Source organism: Myxine glutinosa, chromosome 2, assembly GCF_964187855.1.
Source record: "Myxine glutinosa chromosome 2, kmMyxGlut1.1, whole genome shotgun sequence".
Classification (NCBI taxonomy): Eukaryota; Metazoa; Chordata; class Myxini; order Myxiniformes; family Myxinidae; genus Myxine; species Myxine glutinosa.
The window spans coordinates 116344890-116357836 of NC_136262.1; the positions used below are offsets into that span (position 1 = coordinate 116344890).

At 42.7% G+C, this 12947-nt stretch overlaps 1 protein-coding gene across 3 annotated transcripts in view; it reads right to left on the reverse strand.

The window, feature by feature from the left end:
- LOC137422278 (lysosomal protective protein-like) overlaps positions 1-12947 on the reverse strand; it is a 21755-nt gene continuing 8808 nt past the window's right edge. For 2 of the 3 annotated variants that reach the window (XM_078771498.1, XM_078771500.1), the window contains 5 exons: positions 9511-9595; positions 6809-6900; positions 6541-6620; positions 2464-2573; positions 1-2293 (listed from right to left, as the gene is read on the reverse strand). In XM_078771498.1, coding sequence (XP_078627624.1) covers positions 2201-2293; positions 2464-2573; positions 6541-6620; positions 6809-6900; positions 9511-9595 — 460 coding nt within the window. In that variant the 3' untranslated portion in view covers positions 1-2200. Of the gene's footprint in view, positions 2294-2463; positions 2574-6540; positions 6621-6808; positions 6901-9510; positions 9596-11840; positions 11919-12947 lie in introns of all 3 variants that reach the window. The other variant, XM_078771499.1, reaches the window with a different exon arrangement.

Here is a 12947-nt window from a genome sequence, read left to right on the forward strand (position 1 = left end):
TTCATTGTGCAGAAGTCATTATATTTGTAATTGTTTTCACATGTGTAAATGTTATGAGACAGTGCAGTATTTTTTTTGAGAAGAAAATGGGAGTGAAGGGGTGGGATGTGAATGAAAAATTTTTTTAATTGAAAGAGAAACATTGCATGTAGTTGAAATAAATTTATAGAAGAAAATGTATATTCACTGCTCGAACCAAAATAACACCATTGTGTTTTTTTATATCACTACCATTTGAAGTATTTCATTTATATCACCGATTCAGATAGAAGTTCGTTGTATTTTGTGTGTGGGTGTATTTTATTGCATGTGATTGGAGCAACAGAAATTCAATGCGTTAATTTTAAGTAAGGTTCATTCCAGCTTATATTCATTATTTTATATGATCCTCCCCCAAAATCATTGATTCATATAAACGGGTTATTGAAATGTTTTCCAACACTTTTAGAAGACACTTTTGTTATAAGTGCTTATTTTTAGATTTGTTTGTATTTACCAACATAAAGGTACATTAAGGGTACCTTATAATTTCCAATAGTAAGTGGATAGGTTTGTTGATTGCACTTAAAAAATGAAACAAAGAAAAAAACACGTCTTGCCAAACTCGCATACTCGCACAGATATTGCTCATACACAATTTCAAATTACAAACAGAATATGCACGCATTACATTACTTACAGGTAAAAATAAGCATAAATCACATCTCGACAAAATCAATGACTAAAAATGAAACACTTAAAAGGCAACTCTCATCACATTCTAGTCAGTCGACAACTCCAAGAAATTTAAAGAATAATTGCAGCAAACAATACAAATTACAGTTGCAAATGTTTATTAAGGGGCTGTCCCAAATGTGTACATTGAACAAAATACTAAGCTTAAATGGAGTGAGCTGGAAAGAACCTGAACCAAATAAAGAAAGAACAAATAACAATATACATGTGACAGTATGACATCAATCTGTACACAATTTGATATTAGCAAATGAAGCCATCATCCTCTATATACAATGCTTCCACCAAGATTGACTAACACTGCACATACTCTTAGCAGTCTATCGATGCTTGCCTCCCCCACTTGGTCCGTTTCATCTTTTAGAGTTTTTATCATTTGGATAGGCAAAGTCCCTTGGAGAATTGTGTAGCGTTTCTTTAAAAGTCCTATTACCCGCTCAACATGGATGCGGATGGAGGACATCTGCCGTGATACTTCAACCTCAGATGCCGACAGTTGCTTCTTTCCTTTGGTGAAGGCAGGTATCACTAGTTACACCCCACATATTACAGCAAAGTCTTCCTGCAGAGTGAACCCCCTATCTGCCAAAATCTGGTCATGCGGCCAATGAAGTTCAGGAGACATAAACCCAGAACGGCGCACAAGTTCAACATCAGACACTCGACCTCTCCATGCTGTTGACAAATATGTAATTGCCCCTAAAGGGTTGCATGCAATGAAAACTTTTGCCGTCGTATGTTTTTTGTAGTTGGAGTAAGTTTGCTGACACGCTAGTAGATTTCCTGCATTTTCAATGAAAATCTCAAAACAGTCTATTATGCCAGTCAAACGTGGATATAACACTTTAAATTCTGGTGGAAGTGTCTGTGCAGCTGCATCCTTTTCTGGCCACTTGAGTAAAAATGACAATTTAGCATACATCACATCGATCCACTTCCAAAAATAGTCTCTAACTGTGGTCTCCCCACAAGCAGCAATATCTGAAATAAGTTCAAATGGCAAGTCCAGGCGAAGTCGAACAAGAGTTATGAAGAACTGATCTATGGAGGCTAGACTGTCCTTTGTCCTCCCACTCACATGGCTAGCCAAAAAATTGAAAGTCTGAAGAAACACAGCCCATGTCAAACCTGTGTAAAAACGGGACTTCGCATCATTGTCCTTAATGACAACTCGATAGCTGAACTCCTTTGTATCGAACTTTAAGTTCATCTAGATGTTGAATGGCCTCCTCCTTCTCCTGTGTCAAATTTTGAATTTCTTCATGAAGATTTGTGATTCGTGTTTGCTCTCGACTTTCATGTGTCTGGGTTGATTTGTCATTGTCAGTTGCCTGTGCTCTATGCTCATCAAGAAGGGCAACACCTAAATTAGTAGCAGTGTTTCTCTCACTTAAAGTCTCCTCAAAGTCCAATCGCTGTTTACATTTTCGCTTGGAAGATGTGTCTTCATGGCGTTGGTGTCGCTTCAGGCTGTGCTCTGCTTTCTGTAGGCTGTGAGGACGATGAGGGAAGATCGACGGCACATAATCAGGATGAAGTGCATCCTTCGAAGGTCGACCTGCAAAAATTAAGCAAACAAACACAAAATGAGAAATAGTGACATCTTGACATCTTTAACAATAACAGTAAAATATCACTCATTCAGCCAAGCATTATCCTTAAATTTGCAATAATTTATTTAACTTCACTGTCGCCCAAACATGCAACGGTAATAATCATAAACCTTACCTGAGACAAAATGATCAGAGCAGATCGTCCTTGAATTGACTGGACGCCAGTGGGATCTATCTTCATTCTCACGGCTGATCGCGGCCAACCACCGGTCTCTTCTCTCTGGACTGCATAGTCGTTTTGGGATTTCAAAGAAAGATTGTTTCTTATCTCTCGACAGACTGTGATTATGGCAGCCAAACGCTATACAGTTTCGAGGCATTTTAACTCTATGACAACTGATGAAGACGCATAGGATATGTACAACAAACTGAAATATTCTCCCGAAAAAGAACTTGCGAAAAAATAGCAAACCGTTCATAAATTCAGTGAAAGCTGCAACGCAACATAAGTAACTGTTGTGTGTATCGCGCATGTATACACATTACACATGTACGCACACATTGCTACGCGTCTTTGCTTTCATCGGCCCTTCGGTTGTCAAGTGTCAGAGGGTGAAAGTACCCGGATGTACTTTCATACCTGGTGTGCTCGTGAGGTACATGTACACATCCGCGAACTGAACTGAACCGAAACAGGTCAAGAGACCTGTTTTGAATTATTGCTGCCTGCTGGGAAAAGGGGAACTTGAAGATAAAAGTGTGCAGCCCGAAAAGGTTTTTTTTGTTTACTTGTTAACAGTCGGAACTGCTGCTGAGGTCAATTCAGCAGTTAAAATTTTCAAATTTGGTTCAGACGAAGAGATTATCAAGCTTTGCGGAAATTAAATAAAGGCACAAACACTGGTGTTTGTAAGCATTGTGATGTATACAGGAATACAGCAAATCATAGGTATGAAGATCAGCGATATTACCATTCGTGGATATGAAGCTTTATTGGACAGAAACCGACCTGTTCTGAGGCAAGGCATGATTGAGATGTGCGGACAAAATGGTGGAATTAACACCCCAAGCTGAGTGTTCAGGCACTATAAAAAAAAATAAATCCAATTCGACCAACACACACACACACACACACACACACACACACACACACACACACACACACACACACACACACACACACACACACACACACACAAAGTGTCATAGTATAGAATATAGATAGAAGATGCTATTGTTCAGGAGAATGTTCAGGGAAACGAAGTTCACCCCGATTTTTTTAATGCTGTGAACAAACCTAAGTCACAACACAACAAATATCATTTGTGCCAAATTTGGTCGCAATCTTCGGAGAAGAAGTTTCAAGTGTTTACGGAGGGACAAACGGACGGACTGACGACGCGCCATCGCATAAGTTCCCTTGAACTTCGTTCCAGGTGAGCTAAAAAGCATCACATTGTTGACAAGTATAGCAAACCTTGTTGGGTAGTCCAAGGTAATCAATGGTTACATTAGCCTTCCATGTTGAGAAGGTGAGATGCTTGGCATCAACTACCTTGTGTTGTGGTTATGCCTGAGCCGGGTTGCTGTGGCCGTGCTGGGTTGTTTGTCGTGACCTTCTCAGTCGTCAGTCAGGGCAGGGATTTGTAATTTGTTGAAGGTGTTGGTGCCAACTCATCTACTCTTTACAAAAGACATCGCTGGATCTTTAACGCGAACCAACAACTGGTGCTGGCAGAAGGTCCTCTGGCTAAATACCTTCCAATGGATGGTGCACCCATTGATGTGAAACACCAGGGTGATAGTTTATAGCTGGGTTGGGATTCTCAGTGGGTTGAGTTGAGACAGCTGAAAGCGGAGTGCACACATCTCTCGGCTATCCAGCAAACACAAAACGGATAAAATAATCAATAAGAGCACTTGCTGCCTGCCAATCAATTTGTGCAAATTGCCATTGCTTGCATCCTGTTTTCTTGTACTAGAATATATATATTCTCACAAATTAAATTTTAAGAATATGGGATTTATAAACAAAAAAAACATCAGAAGCTTGTGATTTCCAAAATTTCAATTTTTTTTCCAAAATTTCCAAATTTCCAATTTATTAAATTTTTGTGAGATCCGGATCCGGTTATGAGAGCTTTTCAATTTTTTAAGTGATTCATCACCATTGAGAGATGGGGCCAAAAACAATATATAGCATAATATCTCAAAACGTTGTGGACGGAATCTGACAAAACATGGTGGACAGGTTCGGTGTGTGATAAGGAAAAACTGATTCAATTTTGGTGAAGATCCGGATCTGGATCCAGATATGAATATTTTTATGCCTCCACCCCCGAAGGTGACCGGAGGGATTATGTTTTCGGGTTGTCCGTCCGTCCGTCCGTACGTACGTACGTACGTACGTCCATCCATCCGTACCGGCTAAACCTCGTTTTTTTAATCAGCAACTACATGTCCGAAATTGAGGCGAAACGTTCAGGATAGGAGTGACACCCATGCAGAATGCTTTTTTTGATAATTCTGACGTCATAGGTCACGTGGTATTGCAGCCATCTTGGATTAAACGTAAAAAAAATAAAAAATTATTTCTTGGAAACCGCTGAATGGAAAAATTTGAAACTTGCCACATTGTCAAGTACTCCCAATGGGGAACAAAAGCATGATAATGGTGACACCATCGGTGAAGTTGTATACCAGCCAAATATGTTTTAATCGAATTCCTTTTCCTAAAAATCTAAAACTGCAGCACATGATCTGTGACCCATTTGTATTGCAATATTAAATTTATGACATCATCGGTCACATGGTTTGGCAGCCATATTGGATTTAACCTAAAATCTTTTAAAAATATCTTCTTCCAAACCACCAAATTGATTGACTCAAAACTTTACATGTGTCATTGACTAAGCATGGCGATTAAAAGTTGATCACGAAAACATCTTTGGTCACATGGTGTGGCAGCCATATTTGATTGAAGGAAAATATTAAATAATTATATCTCTGAAACAGCTTACCTTATCAATGTGAAATTTTAAACATGTCATCCAACACTATTGTTGCATATAGTTTGAAAATGATGACGTCGTAGGTCACGTGGTCTGGCAGCCATATCGGATAAACAAAACAAACCTGATCCGATCCTGATCCTGATCCGATCCTGATCCTGATCCGATCACGTGGAGTGGCAGCCATATCAGCTTGAAAGCCAATATTTAAAAAAAAATCCCTTCTCTGAAACTGCTTCACCGATCGATGTGAAACCTATCCTGTTTGGTGAAAACAGTTGAAGGGATTTAAATCAAACTTGTTTTAAAGTGATGTTTCACCATTGAGAGATAGGGCCAAAAATGCAATGGTTTCACATATATCCTAAAAATAATGCACATTATTGGCTTCATCCCAAGCGCTGCTACAAATAAAAATTACCAAGACAACTCGCAGGGAAGATTTTTTTTGCCAATGCACAAGATCTTTCGTGTGCAGCGTCCAACGTCCGTAAATGTCAAGCATGGACACAATGATGCAAATTGATGCACTTTACTTTTGTGACTGGACTCAGCGTCGTTTTCTCCCAAAATCGATGTGGATATTGTCTGCCCTCTAAATAATGCAAGTTGCTGCTTACACTTTTTCTTCACCAAAGCTCACTTTAAAATTTGCATTAGTTTGAAGGTGAAGAGATGAACAATCATGTTACTGTACGACACACTTTTGAGTGCATACACTCAAATACCATTCATCAGCGCACTTTCTTGTATTTTTGAGTGCAACACAAATGCGATGCATCAACATGCTCTTCTCCACTTTCCAGTGTGAACACTCAAATCTGATAACAAAGCGACACTGATACACTTTGTAAAGGTTAACCTTCGTCGGAGCAAAAATATTTTTAAAATGGGAATGCCCAAACTGGGCTCTTCCAGCGCTAAATATTCATGCCTACTACTTTTGAAAGGGAACACAGGATCTTTCACATCCACAACCTAAATGTAGAAGTTATAGACAGCGTTACATCCATACCTGAAGAAAGAGGTGCTCCTACTGCCATTGCATCATGAGAACAGTGGTTATTTTTTGGGGTTTTTTAAAACAAGTTTGTCCCTGCCACAGATCGAACCCTGGCGAGACAGCTCAACGGCAAAAAAAAAAAAAAAGAAGCTACCAAATGAGCTCTCTCACTGCTTCGAAGAAAGCAGAAAGAGCTGAACAAGGCCAAAGTAATTGTGATATGGGACAAGGTGTTTACCTTTTGGCCACGTTTGTTGAGATTTGTGTTGAGAAAAGAGATGCCCTGGATGTGGGATGATCAATTGCTTCCCTTCTGAACTAGAATGCAAGACAAACACAGAAAACATTCTTTCAAAACGTCACCTCCCCCCAGCCAAAGGTCATCAAAGAAGCAAGCATATGGGTTGTACATGGAATAACAAGACGCATCCTCTTGCTTCAACTGGTTCATCAGAAAAAGGTCAAATAAAATAAACAAAACTTCAAACAAAATCAATTGCACATACCGAATGCTCTTTGGCACACCGCCATCACATGGGCTGTACAACTTGTATATATTCAGGCCAATGTTCTCCACAATGTTGTCTGCTTCCTTCACCTGCAAATCAAATAAAAGCAAAAAGCCTGGGTCGTTAAAAGCCCTCGCTCGAAAGTTCCAGAGTTACATTCCAAGATGAGACATTTTGTACTTGAATCTGGTGAGTAGGTTCCCGTTTTTGTACACAAAGTCAACAGGACAAAAGGAATAGTAGATGAGTGTGGGGGAGGGGGGGGGCGGTAGGAGGGGGAATAGGGGCACAGCAGGGTTGAAGGACAAAATTAGGCAAATAAGGGGTGTGGGGAGGAATGGGGGCAGGAAAGGATGCATGGGTTGGACAACATTGGTACAGAAGGAAACTCTCAGGAGGGAAAACTGGAAATTTGGAATGAGGGTGGGGTTGGGAGGCGGGCTAACGCGGACAGAAAAGATCATTGTTTTGGAATGGGGATGTTCTGATATGGTGGTGAACAGCTGTGTTGAAGACCTGGAAGGAAGAATAGGATTGAAGAGGATGTGTAAATTGGTTCCACAAGCAGGAACAAAAGAAGAACAAATGAGTGGAGGTGAGCAGTGATACTGGATTTAGATCGTTTCATTCGATGGGGGTTGATGGTGGACTGCGTGTGCCCTGCGGAAACCTGGGGGAAAACAAAGCAAGGAACGAGCAAAGGGAGCAAGACCAAAAAGAATGCGGTAGAAGACAAGGAACACCAACCTGTCTGCAATGTGTTACGGTTTGTAACCTTTTTCTTATTCCTTCCCCCCACACCCCCCTGTGAGTTAGACCAAGTGGTTTGGTCCATGTGTGTAAACCTATGATTGGCTGTGGGGCAGGGGTGTGGCCAGGAAGATGATTCAGAGGTCTGAGTGGCTATTTTGGAGGGGGGCTGATGGCAGAGTGCTTTTTTGGGGGTTGTGGAGTGTAGGCAGGTCCAAGGATGGACCTGCCTATACTCCACAACCCGCTGCAATCTCTCCACCTGAAGGGTGACGTTGATCGAAGTCTTGCTGCCTACCACTGGGGCCTGCCTTGGGGCCTACTCGTGGACTTGCCTACTCCTACCCTCTCGTGCTGGGCCTGCCCTGAGGCCTACCACTGTGCCTACTGTTGGGCCTGCCGTGGGGCCTACGACAAGGCCTGCCCTGGGGCCTATTGTTGGGCCTGCCTTGGTGCCTACTCGTGGACTTGCCTACTCCTACCCTCTTGTGCTGGGCCTGCACTGGGGCCTACCACTGGGCCTGCTCTGGGGCCTACTTTTGGGCCTACTGTTGGGCCTGCCCTGGGGCCTATTGTTGGACCGGCCTACTCTTTGACCGGCCTTCTCTTGGACCGGCCTGCTCTTGGACCGGCCTGCTCTTGGACCGGCCTGCTCTTGGACCGGCCTGCTCTTGGACCGGCCTACTCTTGGACCGGCCTACTCTTGGACCTGCCTACTCTTGGACCTGCCTCCTCTTGGACCTGCCTCCTCTTGGACATGCCTCCTCTTGGACCTGCCTACTCTTGGACCTGCCTACTCTTGGACCTGCCTACTCTTGGACCTGCCTACTCTTGGACCGGCCTACTCTTGGACCGGCCTACTCTTGGACCGGCCTACTCTTGGACCTGCCTACTCTTGGACCGGCCTACTCTTGGACCTGCCTACTCTTGGACTGGCCTATTCGGGTTTTTCCCTCTTTTCTCCCTTCTTGGTTTTATGTGTGGGAAGAGATTTTCGTGTGATGATCCATAAATAAAGACAGTGTGATTGAAGGCTTGGCTTGGTGAGCTTCAGGCCGTAACAAATGGGAAAGTGATAGGCCCATATGCTCAGCTTCAGTGCAGGAGATTCCAACAATCTTCTGGTTTGTAGCACATATCTGTCTATGTACATGTTTGTCTGAAACATTTCGTGCATTGAAGTACTACACAGGCTCTAAGGAACTTGGACATCAGAAGTGGAAGAGGCCATTTGGCCCGTCACGCCTGTGCTCTATCAATTCAACATTAATTAAGTACAATGTATCCATTTATCGACTCAGTTTCACGATTCTATACATCCACAGCATCTCTGAGTGAAAGGTCCCATGTAGCTCTCCTATTCTTTACTCCAAGGCTTTACTCCCTAGTCCTGTCACTGTCCATTCTTCAAGGTTCTCCACTTTGAGCCAGAGCACAGCTAGCCCACCCCGCTATCCTAAAGCCTGTACAGCCCGAAAGTGCCAAATTCAACAGAATTTCTCATCGAATGAAAAGTCTGAACTGGGGCATTATTATTTCACATCACAGTCAGGTTGACGGCTTTAAAGTATTCCATCACCTCTTTCTCGTGTTGTACCTCTACCCTTATCAGCCATTTATCGATTCCCAGCTCCATCAGGTCAAACCTGCTCTTCCAATAACTTTGGCAGCATTTCCAGAGCAAATATTTTCATCCACCTTCACTCCCTTTTGTGGAATAATCTTTCCTTATCTGTTCACCCAAGTCCTTCTACGTGCTACAATCAGCACTCTTTCACAGCAAACGCACGACTTTTACAACTCCCATGAACCTTGTCTGAATGCCTGTCCCATGTCAACCCATATTCTCCACAGACGCCTTTCCGTCCGTGCACTGACCTCTCACCCTTTCTTTAACTCTGTCACATAGGCCTTAAAACTCGTGGAAATGGGAAAAAATGAAATCTTACCACAAATGAACATTTTATTCTTGTGGAGTTGTGGAAGTTACATTTGTCTTCCAAACAACAAGCTTTCTGCAAACGCATCCACAAACTGCAAAATCAAGGAATAACAAACGAAAGAGTAAGACATCTGAAATGGAACAGCAAATTATCAATATGTAGAGACCACTTCTAATAACAGGAGTAAAAATATCCCCAAGTGGGCTGTATGCTCAAAGTGGAATTGTATTTTTTTTAAATTGTTTACAAATAAATTTTACATTAAATCCATATATATCTAATTTACACAAGTATTCAACAACCCCCCCCCCCCCCCCCCCTGTCAATACTTCATAAAAGCACCTTCGGCGGTGATTAGAGCTTCGGGCCTTATTGAGGATGTCCATATCAACTTTGCACATCTGGATTTGGGTAGTTTCTCCCATTTTTGCTTGCAGATTTGCTCAAGCTCTGTCAAGTTGGATGGGGAGTCTCGGTGAACAGCAATCTTCAGGTTTTTCCAAAGATTCTCAATGGGATTCAAGTCCTTCTACGTGCTACACGTGGTCTACTCAAGGACTTCCACATTCTTGTTTTGAAACCATTACAGTGTTGCTTTGGCTGTATGTTTGGGGTTATTGTCCTGTTGGAACGTACATCTTTGCCACAGTCTAAGGCCTTTTACACTCTAAAGCAGGTTCTCCTCAAGGATTTTCCTGTATTTGGCTAAATTCATTGCTCCCTCTATCCTTACAAGTCTCCCAGTCCCTGCTGCTGAAATGCATCCCCATAGCATGATGTTGCTCCCACCATGCTTCATGGTAGGGATGGTGTTACCTAGGTGGTGAGCTTTGCTCAGTTTCCACCAGATGTAGTACTTTGCATTCAGGCCAAAAAGTTCAATTTTCAGCTCATCAGGCCAAATAATATTTTGCCTCATGCTCTCAGTCTTTCATGTGCCTTTTTGCAAACTCCAGGCATGCTTGCTGTCTTGTGCCTTTTTCTCAGGAGTGGCTTCTGTCTGGCCCCACTCCCATAAAGCCTAGATTTGTGAAGTGCTGCAGAGACTGTTGTTCTTCCAGCAGGTGTTCCTGTCTCAGCCAAGGAACTCTGTAGTTCTGTCAGAGTGGTCATTGGGTTCTTGGTCACCTCCCTGACCAAGGTCCTTCCTGCCCAGTTGCTCAGTTTGGTCGGACGGCCAGCTCTAAGAAGAGTCTGGGTAGTTCCATATTCTTTCCATTTCTTAATGATGGAGTTCACTGTGCTCTTGGGAACTTTCAACCCTATTTATATTGTTTTATATTGTTTTATCTCCTTCCCCAGATCTCTGCCTCCTTACAATTGTATCTCGGAGATCTACGGACAGTTTCTTGGCCTTCGTGGTAGAGTTTCTTCTCTGCCATGCACTGTCAATTGTGGGACCTTACATATCGAAAAGTGTGTTTCTTTCGAAATCATGTCCAATCAATCAAATTAGCCACAGGTAGATTCCAAGCAAGTTGGATAGACATCTCAAGGATTATCAAAGGAAACTGGACGCAATTGAGATCACTTTGGAATGTTATAGCAAAGTGGTTGAATACTTATTTACTCGTCATTTCAGCTTTTCATTTTTCATTAATTTGTAAACATTTCTAAAAATAAAAATACACTTTGACATTACGAGTTTCATGTGTCGATGGGTGACAAAAAAAATCTCAATTTAATCCATTTTAAATCCAGGCAGTAACACAACAAAATGTCAAAAAGTCAAGGGGTGTAAATACTCTCTGAGGGCACTACACACAAGAAAAAGAAGTTACAACTAGACAGTCGATGTCAAGTAATTTTGTACGAATGAGAACCACCACGAAGCAGGAGAAAACCACAAAGGGCTGGAAGCAATTTAGGGATACCTCAAAGAGCTGGAAGCAATTTAGGGATACCACAAAGGGCTGGAAGCACTTTAGGGATACCTCAAAGGGCTGGAAGCAATTTAGGGATGCCTCAAAGGGCTGGAAGCAATTTAGGGATACCTCAAAGGGCTGGAAGCAATTTATGGATACCTCAAAGGGCTGGAAGCAATTTAGGGATACCTCAAAGGGCTGGAAGCAATTTAGGGATACCTCAAAGGGCTGGAAGCAATTTAGGGATACCTCAAAAGGATGGAAGCAATTTTGGGATACCTCAAAGGGCTGGAAGCAATTTAGGGATACCTCAAAGGGCTGGAAGCAATTTAGGGATACCTCAAAGGGCTGGAAGCAATTTAGGGATACCTCAAAGGGCTGGAAGCAATTTAGGGATACCTCAAAGGGATGGAAGCAATTTAGGAGTACCACAAGAGGCTGGCAAGACAGCTTGGAGGTATGCGCACCCACCTGGTTCTGAATCTCGACCCAGATATAAACTGTCACCCTGGTGTTTCTTGTGCAGGGCAAGGCATCAGTGTGCACTGTCTGTTGGAAGGACAAGCCGAAGCACCCATTTGCCAGGATTAAAGATCCTGCAGCATCATGCATGAAGAGTGGACGAGTTATCAACAGCACCCTTGAAGGGGAACCCAAATACGCAGACCTCCCTGACGCTAATCTATCCATCGATACCCTACAAAATAGATTTGACGTGTCTTTTTCCATTTCTGATTTAAAAAGTGGGTAATTTTGTGATGAAAAGTTGAAATCTTCTTCACATTTAGCCATGACGTCACACCGGAAGTTGCCCGTCATATTTGTACTGTCTACAGGTTACATCGCAGTACGATTTAACTCAAACGACGAACAATCTTCGAATTTCTACAAATATGTCAGGTCGATGCGTCCTTGGTAGTTACAGTATATATAGTGTGCGCCATAGTGTAATAGTACACAAACCAAGATGGCTTAATACTACACCAATGGCCGAACGATACAAAGGTTGCCAGAAATTGGACGAGGTTTGTCCGAAACACCAGAATGTGGATAGTGCCTACAAAATGTTCGTTTTTGTGTTCGGAACATTTCACAGAGCACTGTTTTGAAACAACAGAGATGGCTATAGATCTTGTGGTTATCCATCACGATTGAGGGAGGACACCATTCCCACAATGAGGCGGAAGAAACAGCCATCGCTCAAAACTGTAAGACCATCTTTAACCAGCTATCAGCACGTGTGCACAGATGATTTCAGCAGTGAATCAAACACCCGTGTTGGCCTGCTGGCAACTGACCTCACCTCGCCACTACCCCATACCCCTCCCCTCCTCCACTGGGGTGGGACATCGACATGCCACGACACAGCACGGACACAGCACAACCACAGATACAAATGGCGTCCCGGGAAAGTATGAAACTGGGCCATCCTGGAACATATAGGACACCGGTCAGCCTGCTATGGTGGGACAAAGCTTTGGTCAATGTACGAGTGTTTCTGGGCAGTGTCGTGCCATGCTGTATCCGTTTCAGCCATGTCCATCCTGTATTTCTCCTGGAATAATACAACCGATTCAT